This window comes from Neltuma alba, unplaced genomic scaffold, assembly GCF_004799145.2.
Source record: "Neltuma alba isolate B1F8T4 unplaced genomic scaffold, ASM479914v2 tig00006982_pilon, whole genome shotgun sequence".
Classification (NCBI taxonomy): Eukaryota; Viridiplantae; Streptophyta; class Magnoliopsida; order Fabales; family Fabaceae; genus Neltuma; species Neltuma alba.
Window position 1 is genome coordinate 180,626 of NW_021634642.1, and position 15,155 is coordinate 195,780.

At 35.2% G+C, this 15,155-nt stretch overlaps 2 protein-coding genes across 2 annotated transcripts; both read right to left on the reverse strand.

Annotated features, from left to right (window-relative positions):
• Window positions 1–460: 460 nt before the first annotated feature.
• Window positions 461–1,588, reverse strand: LOC114751550 (protein ACCELERATED CELL DEATH 6-like). Its single transcript, XM_028940206.1, has 2 exons — window positions 1,271–1,588; window positions 461–1,147 (listed from the first exon to the last, which is right to left on the reverse strand). The coding sequence occupies exons 1-2, from the start codon at window positions 1,514–1,516 to the stop codon at window positions 461–463; spliced, it is 933 nt and encodes a 310-aa protein (XP_028796039.1). The 5' UTR covers window positions 1,517–1,588.
• Window positions 1,589–3,007: 1,419 nt separating this feature from the next.
• On the reverse strand, window positions 3,008–13,330 carry LOC114751551 (protein ACCELERATED CELL DEATH 6-like). Its single transcript, XM_028940207.1, has 5 exons — window positions 13,128–13,330; window positions 12,514–13,052; window positions 11,956–12,390; window positions 3,760–3,900; window positions 3,008–3,100 (listed from the first exon to the last, which is right to left on the reverse strand). The coding sequence occupies exons 1-5, from the start codon at window positions 13,258–13,260 to the stop codon at window positions 3,008–3,010; spliced, it is 1,341 nt and encodes a 446-aa protein (XP_028796040.1). The 5' UTR covers window positions 13,261–13,330.
• Between the last annotated feature and the right edge of the window lie 1,825 nt (window positions 13,331–15,155).

A 15,155-nucleotide genomic window follows, 5' to 3' on the forward strand; every position in this document is an offset into this window, starting at 1 on the left:
TCAAAACCAAACTTGAATTCGGGATCTCATCTAAGTACGGGGAGTGGTGTTGTGACCAGGGCAGCTAACCTTTAACCTTCTTACCATGCTCTTCTCTATTGCTACTATTATTACTAGTAATAAAATCTGATTCTCTTTATTTGAACCTAGTTCAAGAAAAATTGGAGCAAATATACATTAGTAACTATTTACCAAAAACGAATGTTAAACGACAGTACTTTATTCTCCGACTTGCTGACAATGTTAAAACAAGATATTTTTATTCATACACATAAAATTACTCTCAGATTACATGAACTAGCTGACATATAATACATAAATCACACCCAAGAATCACATAATTTTAGATGAACATCATGATACTAAAAGCACGGGCAACAATGATGATTAACATTTGTGACAGAGCTTGGAAAGTGTTGGCTGCAACCTCATCATTGACATCGATTTGCAAATGCTAGCTTCATTTGATTTGATTTTTGGCATCATCTTGATCGACTTGGTTGTCTTCGCCTGCATAATTGCTTTGCCAAGCATCGTCGCCTCCATAGACTAAAACAACCCTGATCCAAAGAAATAAGCCTATGATTTGCTTAAGTACGGGACGGCGACTTCCAAGTGGAAGGAATCCTAAAATACGAATAAACATCGTTAAGAAAATGGAAATGAATCCAATGACACTGATAACGTCCGCGACAATAGTGTTATTGCTCACAATCAAACGTATAGCAGCCAGAAATGCAACGGGCATTGCTATAAGGGCCACATGAACAAATAACCTAGCATACATATATACTAATGTCGCAAGACGACCATCTCCCATTGGGACCCATAGAAGAATGATAGAGCCAATGGTGGAGCTATACAAAGCAATAGTGTTAAAAGCCATGAAGATCTTGAATAGTGTTTGATCCGCCAAAAGTGCCATTCCCCTTTGTTTTGGGATTGGGCTATCCGCTGAGTAAAGCCCGCCTGGCACTGTAAAACCAGCTGCAAAAGTCAATGTGGCTATGAGTATGGCCACAAGTATGAGTGTGTTGGCGGCATCCTTCACATTCCATTCTTTATTGATGGATCTTGTGAGTGGCACGCTCAGCATATTTGCCTTCAGGTCCACACCAGCACGATATAAAATTACACGTGCCAGAAGCTGCAAGGCAATCAAATCAAACAGGCTTACATGTTATATTCTATTATTAAGCAAAAAAGTGTCTGGAATCAAAAGCTTTTAGAAAGTTAATAAAAAGAAGACATATATGCTTGTCAATCTTACCTCTTGATATGACTCTGGAATCTTACGTTGTATCCAAACAACATCTAGAGCTGTTAAACCTTTGTTATTGACTAAGTTCACATCGATCCTTTTGTCTCCTAATAGAAAGAATAGAGTCAAGAGACGCAATTCTCTTGAAGCCAAATGTAAGGGAGTATCTCCATTAACATCTCTCTCATTGATAGCGTCGTGATGAATCTTGGGGTGGTTCAGTAGATATATTATCACTTGACCATTTCCCTTCATTGCTGCAATGTGAAGAATGTTTTGACCTTTATTATTCAACCAAAGTCCAGCATTAGGCCACTCTATTTCAATCAACTTTTTGACCACTTTAACATTGCGCTTTTTACAGGCGAGGTGAATTGGAAGATTGCCATCTGAGTTTCGTTGAAAGGCAATCATGGGAGATGTTTCTATCATTATACAAACTCCTTCCATGTAACCAGAGTAGGCTGCATAATGAAGGGGAGTGTTGTTGTTCTCATCTCTTTGATACAGTAGCTCGTTTCTTGTATCAACAATATTTTTCAATAAATCTTCACACATAAAGCAAAATATATTAGGAAAAAGTGAAACAAACATGAACTTAATTATTTCAGTAGTATGCTTACCTTTGGTTCGTTCTGATATTGCAGCATGAAGTGGAGAGTCGCCATTTGACATGGCTTTGCCTGAGGGGATTGGAATCAACCTCAAGAGAAGATAAAGAATATTCTCATCCCTCATCAGAACTGCTAAATGCATTGGCGATTTACAACCATAATAATAGTTCCAGGTCCAGTAGGTGGCCAGATCACTTCGCTTATGTGCAACTAAAAGGGAAAGAACCACAGAATAATCCTTGCTCAAAACAGCTTCATGCAAAGCTGTCCTCCCATAATTGTTGCGTAACATAATAAACTCCGTTCTATCCACAGAGTCAACCCAGTGGGATGTCATGAAATGTTTTTCCATGTCAAGAATGTTCTTAATTGCCAAAAGATTCTTCGCTCTTGCAGCAACGTGAAGCGGAGTATCACCTTTCATATTTGTCCTGTACAAAAGCTTAGGATAGTGAAAAGCAATAAGACATAAAACTTGTTCACTTCCATGTTCAGCTGCAACATGAAGCAACGAGTCACCTGTGGGAGTGACATGGTTGAAAATAGTGGCCAAGTCAACATGATTTTTCTCACACATTTGCTCTAGTACATGAACAAATCCATCCGCATCTTCATTTTCATCACGAGCCGCCTGGTACAACTCATAATACACAATATGTACCATGTTGCCACAAAATGGCATGTCAGCAACCGATGAACCAAACTGCTTTTCCATCAGTTCACGCATCTTTTCATTGCCACAAGATTGTACATCATCAACTGATGAACTGCCCAGCTTATTCATCAGATTAGGAATCTTGTTGCTGCGAAGAAATGCCATATCATCACGTAACTGCATTTCCGTGAGCTCACTCGTCACTTTGCTGCTAAATGCACTGGACTGCGGATTTGTTGCAGCCACATCTAACCTTATTTCCACAGAGCCCGAATCGGCCATTGCAACTAGCTAGCACTTCAATCAAAGGCAATCCAAAAGATAAATCTCGTACTTGATCACCCGATTCAACTTAACTTCAGCGTTAGGGAAACCTTTGCGCTTTATAGACATTAAAAAATTCAAGTGAATGCAACTATACAACTTTCAGCTTATTCACTCAAAACGTTGAAGACAATATTGTCTTTGTTTCTCGTACTAATCCGATATAGGAATATTCGTCGAAACTTCAGTCCCCACACCTCCGCTTCGGTCACCGAAACCCACATGAAAGTTGCATTCATTAAGGACCTGTTTGGTCCAAGGAAAATGGAGCAGGAAGAAGAAAGAAAATTTTAATGAGCTCAATGCGTTAAAAGCTTTTAATTAAATTTTTTTCTTTTATCCTACATCTTTTCTTTATCAAAATTTCAGAGCTTCGTTTTTTAATTTTTTTAAAATTCAGCTGATTAAAATTTTTTTTTCACTCCAATTTTCTTATACAAAAAATATTGGGTACTAGACGACTCGTCCCGCCCTTTGTAACACCCCGAATTTTCTGACTCAGGATGAACAGAAAAGAGAAAGTTCATTAAAATTATTTAATAGCTCAATCAATTAGGAAAAATTATGGAATATTGATTTTTCAAGGTTTAGAAATATTTTGGAAAAGTTCATTCCCCGAAAAGTGGCTTAAATGATTTTAAAGCTATTTTCATAGCAAAATGGGTTATTTTCTTAGAAAATACTTAGAGGTTTCTAATTAACTAGAAAATTTTAGGGAAATTATTTTATGGTTCAAAGAAGCTAATGGATAAGAAAAATCCATTTATGATATTTTGGTTTAATTTCTGGACATATCTTATATTTCAAAAAAATAGGAGAAGGATAAGATTGGAGAAATAATTATTTTGGAGGGCAAAATGGTCCAGCAACTATGTAATACACGTGCTTCCTTCTCCATTAGCCACCTGATTCACTTCTTCATTACATAACTGATCACCGTGGCATTCTTTCATTTCCTTCCATCCGCGACAGTGAGAGAACTCGAGAGAGGGGAAGACCGAGAGGAAGAAGTTGGTGATCGGAGGTAGTGATCGGTGGCCAGATTCCTGCATGCAAACGGAGTTTCAGATTCAGGTGAGCCCCCTGATCATCATTCTACTCTTCGTTCTTTGGTTTGCTGTGTGTTTGAAGAGTTAATGATGAAAGAAGTTTGGGTTCTAGTGAGAGAAAGTGAGTAAAAGGATACAAGTTTCAGTGAGCTGGTGTTTTTATGGCCGATTGAAGTATATGGTGCTGGTTTTTGAGCTTGCATGTGCTATTTTTCTTCTCTGTTTATGTCAACCGAAAACAGAGGTTAAAGGGAGGAGAAGGACGCTTCTTTTATTTATATATATATATATATATATAGATATATGCATGTGCTGCGGGATCATGAAGGTGTTTATATGTGATAGGTTGCTCTGTTTCTTGAATCCGAGACAGGGGAGTGGGTTTTGTGCTCGCATGTTGTTTTCGGTTGTGGTTCTTAGCTTCTAACACAGGAGCTAATAGCTTGAGATAATGATGTCTGGTTTTTGGTGGTTGGATGTTATATGAATGAGGTATATAGGTTTGTTCTGGGATTGCATGTCGTCTAGCTTTATTGTGCGTGAAGTTTCTAAGTTCATGACCCCTGATTCTGGTAAGCCGAGACAAGCTCTAAAGGTTGGAAAGTTTCTGGTTTTTGTTGGTTATGAGATAGGAAAGAAAATGATACACGTTTGTCTATGTGCGCCTCGGTCAAGTTTGTGGGAACTGAATTTACAGAGTTAAGTGGCGTTGGGTTCACTGGTTGAAAGGAGACCGAACTGACATATATGTATATAGTTTCGGTACATGTGTGTGTTTGTTGCTGTCGTGAGACTTGAATTCATGGAGCTAGGGGAAATAATCAATGGTTAGATGATGACTGGTTTGGAGAGGAGACTGAATTGATGTATATATATGTATATAGTCTCACAATATATAGTAATATATGACTTACGTGGGAATTTACAGTGGTTATATTTTATATATAAGGGCCGTGGGATTATAATGGAAGGAAAGGTAATTGAGGAGGAATGTTAAAGTTTGAAGGAATTAAATGGGTAGATGTTTGAAGTTAGAAATGAATTAATAAAATGTGAAGTGATTTTCATGAACTTAAGATATGGAGAAGTAAGGAAATAGACTAGTGGTAATAGAATAGATATAATGGGAAGTTTTAAAGATTGAAGGATTGAGTGAGAATTAAAGTTAATGGCTGTTTGGTCGCCGAATAATCTTAAAGTTAGATATTTGCTTGAGGAAGTTTAACTTGGGATCTAAGAGATTAGAATAATTAAGTGAAGGGAACTCATTATTTTGCCTTCAAATATAATAGATAAAAATAGTATATTTGACCAAGATGACCAGTTACTAAGAAAAGTAACTGTTTGGGCTGAGATAAAGAGAGAAACCCCCCACAGTAAATGTATTAAATAAGAAAATTGTCCAGAATGACCAACTACTAAGTAAGGGTAGAGATTGAAGAAAATCTAGGACGTTAAGTGAGCTATTTAATTTATGAATTTACAGTTGGATCAAGCGTTAATCTATCCTTACCAATATGATAGGTTTTGATATCTGCAAAAGCCCACCAAGAAGCAGAAAGAAAGGAGAACGGTAAGGTTTGATTTGGAGGGATGCGGACCAGGTAGTAGTTCTTTCCTACCTTACACTTGTGTATGATTGCTGCATGTCTGTTTGTGCCATATTACTTTTCTAAAGCATGAGAACATGTAATCCTTAATTCCTTGCATGGATTTTTAGCCGTGACCACGTGCAGCTGATAAACATGGGGCAGTGATTGCCAATTATATGCGCGGCAGTGATTGCCAATTATTTGCGCGGCAGTGATTGCCAATTATTTGCGCGGCAGTGATTGCCAATTATTTGCGCGGCAGTGATTGCCAATTATATGCGCGGCAGTGATTGCCAATTATTTGCGCGGCAGTGATTGCCAATTATTAGCGCATTATTTATTCAGCTTGTCTAATAGACATGGGGCAATGATTGCCAGGTATTTGCACATTATTTATTCAGCTTTTCTATCTGTCATTGTGCATAAATGCTTAATTGCATTAGCTTGCAAGGTTATGTTCTACTTTGGCTTGTTTTGCATGCTTTATGTGATCTGCACATTTGTTTGATGGAAATTACTACTACGGGGATTCTTCGGAATCTCACCCTCCAATTTATGATGAACAGTGAAAGCTAGTAGCCCGAAGGACAAGGAGGTTGTTTAAGAAGAAGGTGGGCTGATTGAAGAGCAGAGATACCTGTTATAATTCTGTAAATTGTATAGTAAAATATTCGAGCAAGTAACTTTACTTGCTTTATGGAAATATTATTTTGTATCCTTTAGAAGAAGGAGGTGAGCATTGCCAGGTGCACGTATATGCTGTCAACCAAGAGCGTTGCTTTATTTTTAATATAATATTTAAGATTGTATAGTATGAAATTATTTTAGGTGATAATAGATTGAGTTGAAAGCAGGGTTGATGTTGGATCACTAATCTGTTATCTGAAGGTTTGAAACATTTGATCAACGAATTCTAATGTTAAAGAAAAAAAAAATTCCCTGTCTTTTCTCAGGACGGAAACCTGGCGTTAGTGATTCACAGACGTTAAAATGATCCTATTAGTATATAAAAGTGAGGTGTTGCACCCTTCGGGCCAGCGACCTGAAAGTTGCATTCACTGAGTCAATGTCCGGACACTAACCTGTCAACTCTCAGTCCATAAATGGAACGCATGTGCTTTAATTTGTTTTGATTGGATGAAAGTGTTGTTTCTTTCTTTCTTTCTTTTCTTCTCCTCCGGGCCAAAAGTCAGTAAGAGGTTGGCTTTTTTTTTGGGTAAGAGAATGAGTGGTTGGCTTTTTCCGTCAAGTGAAAATTACTTGGCTAATTAATGACCATTAGATCACAATCTTTAAATCTTGACCAACGAAGTCCTTGTCCTTGGTTTCTATAGGCTAAGAGCGTGCTTCTTGGCCATGATTTACCCTCTGCCTTTAATCTTGGCTCCGTACTATTTTGAGCGCGTTTCTTACTTAATTTTCTTAAATTAATCAAGTGGTTTTTATATTAAAGACCAATAGATAATAGTAAACAAACCTATACACTATCAGATTACATCCGTCTCGAGTTAGGGCAAAGCGTGATTTTAAAATATTATAAGGAAGGGTAATTTTAAAAAATATGCATAACATTTTAGAAAAATCCCGGTAGAATAAGAAAAACAGAGACTAATGACTCGGCCCAAATAAATGAGAAAAATTAACTCAAAAAATTTTAAATAATTATTAGAATTTTGGTTAATTAAAAAATAGTTAGTCAAACTCAATTACAAAAAATATAAGGAGGATTCAAAAAATTGGGGAAAAGAAGAAAATTTATTTTGAAATTAATATGATAAGAATATTTTCATGCCATAGAAATGGAAATATAAGGACGACTTAGAAAATTGGAAAAGATAAGAATATTTTCATGCAATGGAAATGGAAAATTTAGCTAACTGAATATTTTATATGGTTTTAACCAAAAATAGGGCTTTTTTAAAAAATAAAGTAAAATATTTAGAGATCAAATTTCAGGTTATATAAAAAAAAAAGTTGGCTAGTCACTTCCTAATAAATGTGAGTTCTTTATAGTTTCACATTGATCATACGGCCAAATAATCTGCAAAACGCATTCGGAGAAGATTAATCAGATATTAATTGAAGAGTAAAAGTTAATTAAAATAAGTTGTTGTTGTGATCAATGCAACGATACAGATAAGACGCATGTGGTCTGGTAAGAGAGTGGAATATTGTGTGTTCCGTCACTATGGATTATTATGGTCATCTTGTGAAGTCACTTTCTTAATAGCATTCCATAAGTCTTTGTCTTTTGACCGTAAGAATATTGTAGCAGACGATATTAATTAAAACCCGCTTGTTCTTTTCTCTTTCTTTAGTTTCCTTCATTTTTTTACGTAGTGCCAATAATTGGCTTTAAGGCCTTCACGGCTTTTGTATATCTTGTTCATGTTATGACTTTCTTTTATGTAGGGTGTTATGACAACGTTATGTTTTAGTTTATACTTCCTCCGGTCCTAATTATAAGAACTATTTGACTAATTTGAAAAGATTAAGAAAATAAGTTAAATTAGTTATTTGTAATAAATAGGTGTTGTATTTCTTAAAATATCCTTGCTACTCAATTGTGTTGGTTAGAATTACCATTATTAAAAGGACTATCTTAAAAAAAAAAACATAAATATGAGAGACAAGGTGGATTAGGGTGTTATAATTAAGACCAAAATAAAAATCAAACAAGGTCTTGTATTAAAGACCGGAAATAGTATTTAAATATTAATATGATGACAAAAATATTTAAAACCATTAATTAAAATCTTCGATGCGTTTAATGATAGCTATATGTGTTAAATGTAAATTTAAATTTATAAGAAATGGTATATAAAAGGATCAGATTAGAACACTCGCTCAAAAAGTTGAATACAATATTGTCTTTATTTCTCGTACTAATCCGATATAGGAATATTCGTCGAAACTTCAGTCCCCACAACTCCGCTCCGGTCACCAAAACCCGCATGAAAGTTGCATTCATTAGGGACCTGTGTGGTACAAGGAAAATAGAAAAGGAGAAAAAGAGAGAAATTTTAATGAGCTCAACAGAATTAAAAGCTTTTAATTAAATATTTTTTCTCTTTTTTCTTACATCTTTTTTTTTATCAAAATTTCCGAGCTCCACTTTTTAATTTTTTAAATTTAACTTATTAAAATTTTTTCTCCACTTCAATTTTCTTGTGCCAAAAATATTGAGTAATAGACAACTCGACCCACCCTTGGGGTCAGCGACCTGAAAGTTGCATTCACCGAGTCAAGGTATCTGACAACTCTCAACCCATAAAATGGAATGCATGGGCTTTACTTTGCTTTGATTGGATGAAAGTGTTTGTTTTTTTTTTTCTCTCTTTTCTTCTCCTCCGGGCCAAAAATTAGTAAGGGAAAGAATGAATGGTCGGCTTTTTTCGTCAAGTGAAAATTACTTGGCTAATTAGTGACCATTAGATCACAATCTTTTAAATCTTGACCAACGAAATCCTTGTCCTTAGTTTCTATTGGCTAAGAGTGTGCTTCTCGCCCTTGATTTACCCGGCATTTTCCCTTTAATATTGGCTTCATATTATTTTGAACACGTTCTGGGGTCTCACACGATGCAGAAGAAAAATCTATTAGTCCCCTCCATCCCCCTTTTGCAACCTTTCACTAAATCACATAAATAAAAAAAAGTATGTTGAAATTAGTTCAAAATAATAAATATGTAAAAGTTAAAAAAATTTTCCTATAAAAAAACATTATTTATGAGGGAGAGAGCATGAAAAATAGAATAAAACATTATTATAATAAAAAGAATTATAAAAGAGAGAATGTGTGATGGAGAAAGATTATATTAAAATATAATCTTAAAAATATTTATTATCCAGAAAATATATTTTAACAAATAAAAATAAACGTACGGCAAAATAAGAAATTTGTTAAAAAAATTAAAATAATTTGCAAATATTACATTTATTTAAGAACAAAGAATGAATTGTGGTTGCTGCTTATATAAAAAGATGGAAGGGTTACAACAACGGGCCTTTATTGAAAAATGAGGATTAAACACGAGATTAAAGTCAGATTAAGGATTAAACATGCAATTAAGGTTGGATCAGGGGTCAAATAAAAATATAAAATACTACCTCTGATTTTTAATATAAAATCTAGTTGATTTATTTAAAGAGATTATGAAAGTTAATAAATTATCTTAAAGTATTTATATTTATTGTTTGTTCAAACTAATTTGTCACTCTTGTAAATTGATCTGTAATTTAATGATACCGTAATTATTTTTGAGATACAATGTACTATATACTATAATTAAGTAATTTTTTAATTTTCTCAAATTAATTAAGTAGTTTTTATATTAAGGACGAGTTAGGGCAAAGTGTGATTTTCAAAAAATACAAGGAAGGGTAATTTTAAAAAATATGCATAACATTTTAGAAAAATCTTCGCATATGAAGAAAAACAGAGACTAATGGCTCGGACCAAATAAGTGAGAGAAATTACCTTAAATTTTTTTTAAATAATTACTAGAATTTTGGTTATTTAAAGAATAGTTAGTTAGACTCAATTACAAAAAATATAAGGAGGATTCAAAAGATTGGAAAAGATAAGAAAAATTATTTTGAAATTAATATGTTAACAATATTTTCATGCCATAGAAATGGAAATATAAGGAGGGCTTAGAAAATTGGAAAAGATAAGAATATATTCATGCTATAGAAATGATAACTATATGTGATAAATGTAAATTTAAATTTATAAGAAATGGTATCAGATGGGAACACTCACTCAAAAAGCTGAATACAATATTGTCTTTATTTCTCATACTAATCCAATATAGGAATATTCATCGAAACTTCAGTCCCCACACCTCCGCTCCGGTCACCAAAACCCGCATGAGAGTTGCATTCATTAGGGACCTGTGTGGTACAAGGAAAATAGAGGAGGAGAAAGAGAGAGAATTTTAATGAGCTCAACAGAATTAAAAGCTTTTAATTAATTTTTTTTCTCTTTTTTCTTATATCTTTTTTTAATCAAAATTTCATAGCTCCACTTTTTAATTTTTTAAATTTAACTCATTAAAAATTTTTCTCCACCTCAATTTTCTTGTACCAAAAATATTGGATAAAAGATGACTCGACCCACCCTTTTGCCCGGCGACCTCAAAGTTGCATTTATCGAGTCAATGTCCTTTGTCCGGACACTTGTCTGCCAACTCTCAATCCATAAAATGAAACGAATGTGCTTTAATTTGTTTTGATTGGATGAAAGTGTTGTTTGTTTCTTTCCTTTCTTCTCCTCTGGGCCAAAAATTAGAAAGAGGAAGAATGAATGGTTGGCTTTTTTCGATGGCCAATAGATCACCATTTATAAATCTTGACCCACGCAATCTTTGTCCTTAGTTTCTATTGGTCAAGAGTGTGCTTCTTGGCGATGATTTACAAGTCATTCGCCCTTTAATAATGGCTCCACAACTTTTTGAACATTTTATGGGGTCTTACTCAATGCACAAGAAAAACCTATTTCCCCTCCCCCCGCGCCCCCCTCTTACAACCATCGAAGTAAATCATACGGATCAAAAAAATTAGTTAAAATTTGATGGATATGATGATCCTAGCTCATTTATTTTGCTTTATACTTGGACCAAGGCTGAACACGGTAGACATGAATAAAACAAACTAGAGTTCCAGCTAAAACTTTCTATGTGTTCTCTCTGTTTTTTTTATTAATTGTTTAATATAATTAAACACATGCATATACAAATATTTCAATACCAAACTTGAATTCGGGATCTCATCTAAGTATGGGGAGTGTTGTTGTGACCAGGGCAGCTAACCTTTAACCTTCTCACCATGCTCTTGTCTATTGTCACTGTTATTACTAATAACAAAATCTGATTCTCTTTATTTGAACCTAGTTCAAGAAAAATTGGAGCAAATATACAATAGTAACTATTTACCAAAAACGAATGTTAAAACAACAGTACTTTATTCTCCAACTCGGTGACAATGTTAAAACAAGATATTTTTATTCATACACATAAAATTACTCTCAGATTACATGAACTAGTTGACATATAATACATAAATCACGCCCAAGAATCACATAATTTTAGATGAACATCATGATACTAAAAGCACCGGCAACAATGACGATTAACATTTGTAACTGGATCTTGGAAACTATTGGCTGCAACCTCATCATTGATATCGCTTTGCAAATGCTAGCTTCATCATTTGATTTGATTTTTGGCATCATCTTGATCGACTTGGTTGTCTTCGTCCTCATAAATGCTATGCCAAACATCCTGGCTTCCATAGACTAAAACAACAATGATCCAAAGAAATAAGCCTACGATTTGCTTAGTTACGGAACGGCAACGTCCAAGTGCCATGAATACTAAAATACAAAGAAACATCATTAAGAAAATGGAAATGAATCCAATGACACTGATAACGTCCGCAACAATAGTGTTATTGCTCACAATCAAGCGTATAGCAGCCAGAAATGCAACGGGCATTGCTGTAAGGGCCACATAAACAAATAACCTAGCATAGACATATACTAATGTTGCAAGACGACGATCTCCAATTGGGACCCATAGAAGAATGATAGAGCCAATGGTGGAGCTGTACAAAGCAATAGTGTTAAAAGCCATGAAGATCTTGAATAGTGTTTGATCCGCCAAAAGTGCCATTCCCCTTTGTTTTGGGATTGGGCTATCCGCTGAGTAAAGCCCACCTGGCACTGTAAAACCAGCTGCGAAAGTCACTGTGGCTATGAGTATGGCCACAAGTATGAGCGTGTTGGCTGCATCCTTCACATTCCATTCTTTATTGATGGATCTTGTATGTGGCACGCTCAGCATATTTGCCTTCAGGTCCACACCAGCACGATATAAAAGTACACGTGCCAGATACTGCAAGGTAATCAAATCAAACAGGCTTACATGTTATATTCTATTATTAAGCAAAGAAGTGTCTGGAATCAAAAGCTTTTAGAAAGTTAATAAAAAGAAGACATAGATGCTTGTCAATCTTACCTCTTGACGTGTCTCTGGAATCTTACGTTGCATCCAAACAACATCTAGAGCTGTTAAACCTCTGTTATTGACTAAGTTCACATCGATTCTTTTGTCTCGTAATAGAAAGAGTAGAGTACAGAGATGCAATTCTCTTGAAGCCAAATGTAAGGGAGTATCTCCATTAACATCTCTCTCATTGATAGCGTCGTGATGAATCTTGGGGTGCTTCAGTAGATACATTATCACGTGAATATTTCCCTTCATTACTGCAATGTGAAGAATGTTTTGACCTTTATTATTCAACCAAAGTCCAGCATTAGGCCACTCTATTTCAAGCAACTTTTTGACCACTTTAACATTGCGCTTTTTACAGGCGAGGTGAATTGGAAGATTGCCATCTGAGTTTCGTTGAAAGGCAATCATGGGAGATGTTTCTATCATTATACAAACTCCTTCCATGTAACCAGAGTAGGCTGCATAATGAAGGGGAGTGTTGTTGTTCTCATCTCTTTGATACAGTAGCTCGTTTCTTGTATCAACAATATTTTTCAATAAATCTTCACACAATAAGCAAAATATATTAGGAAAAAATGAAACAAACATGAACTTAATTATTTCAGTAGTATACTTACCTTTGGTTCGTTCTGATATTGCAGCATGAAGTGGAGAGTCGCCATTTGACATGGCTTTGCCTGAGGGGATTGGAACTAACCTCAAGAGAAGATAAAGAATATCCTCATCCCTCATCAGAACTGCTAAATGCATTGGCGATTTACAACCATAATAATAGTTCCAGGTCCAGTAGGTGGCCAGATCACTTCGCTTATGTGCAACTAAAAGGGAAAGAACCACAGAATAATCCTTGCTCAAACAGCTTCATGCAAAGCTGTCCTCCCATAATTGTTGCGTAACATAATAAACTCCGTTCTATCCACAGAGTCAACCCAGTGGGATGTCATGAAATGTTTTTCCATGTCAAGAATGTTCTTAATTGCCAAAAGATTCTTCACTCTTGCAGCAACGTGAAGCGGAGTATCACCTTTCATATTTGTCCTGTACAAAAGCTTAGGATAGTGAACAGCAATAAGACATAAAACTTGTTCACTTCCATGTTCAGCTGCAACATGAAGCAACGAGTCACCTGTGGGAGTGACATGATTGAAAATAGTGGCCAAGTCAACATGATTTTTCTCACACATTTGCTCTAGTACATGAACAAATCCATCCGCATCTTCATTTTCATCACGAGCCGCCTGGTACAGCTCATAATACATAATATGCACCATGTTGCCACAAAATGGCATATCAGCAACCGATGAACCAAACTGCTTTTCCATCAGTTCACGCATCTTTTCATTGCCACAAGATTGTACATCATCAACTGATGAACTGCCCAGCTTATTCATCATATTAGGAATCTTGTTGCTGCGAAGAAATGCCATATCATCACGTAATTGCATTTCCGTGAGCTCACTCGTCACTTTGCTGCTAAATGCACTGGACTGCGGATTTGTTGCAGCCACATCTAACCTTATTTCCACAGAGCCCGAATCGGCCATTGCAACTAGCTAGCACTTCAATCAAAGGCAATCCAAAAGACAAATCTCGTACTTGATCACCCGATTCAACTTAACTTCAGCGTTAGGGAAACCTTTGCGCTTTATAGACATTAAACAATTCAAGTGAATGCAACTATACAACTTTCAGCTTATTCACTCAAAACGTTGAAGACAATATTGTCTTTATTTCTCTTACTAATCCGATATAGGAATATTCGTCGAAACTTCAGTCCCCCACCTCCGCTTCGGTCACTGAAACCCACATGAAAGTTGCATTCATTAAGGACCTGTTTGGTCCAAGGAAAATGGAGAAGGAAGAAGAAAGAAAATTTTAATGAGCTCAATGCGTTAAAAGCTTTTAATTAAATTTTTTTCTTTTATCCTACATCTTTTCTTTATCAAAATTTCAGAGCTCGTTTTTTAATTTTTTTTAAATTCAGCTGATTAAAATTTTTTTTCCCTCCAATTTTCTTGTACCAAAACTATTGGGTACTAGACGACTCGTCCCCCTTCGGGCAGCGACCTGAAAGTTGCATTCACCGAGTCAATGTCTGGACACTTACCTGTGAACTCTCAGTCCATAAATGGAACGCATGTGTTTTAATTTGTTTTGATTGGATGAAAGTGTTGTTTCTTTCTTTCTTTCTTTTCTTCTCCTCCGGGCCAAAAATCAGTAACAGGAAGAATGAGTGGTTGGCTTTTTTTTGGGTAAGAGAATGAGTGGTTGGCTTTTTCCGTCAAGTGAAAATTACTTGGCTAATTAATGACCATTAGATCACAATCTTTAAATCTTGACCAACGAAGTCCTTGTCCTTTGGTTTCTATAGGCTAAGAGCGTGCTTCTTGGCCATGATTTACCCTCTGCCCTTAATCTTGGCTCCGTACTATTTTGAGCGCGTTCTTACTCAATGCACAAGAAAAATGTGTTACCTTTCACAACCTTTCACTAAATCACATGAATAAAAAAGTTCGTTAAAATTAATGAAAAATAATAAACGTATAAAATTTTTTAAAAAAATTCCTATAAAATGACATTATTTATAAAGGAAAAAGCATAAAAAAGAGAATAAAAAATTATTATAATAAAAAGAATTATAAAAA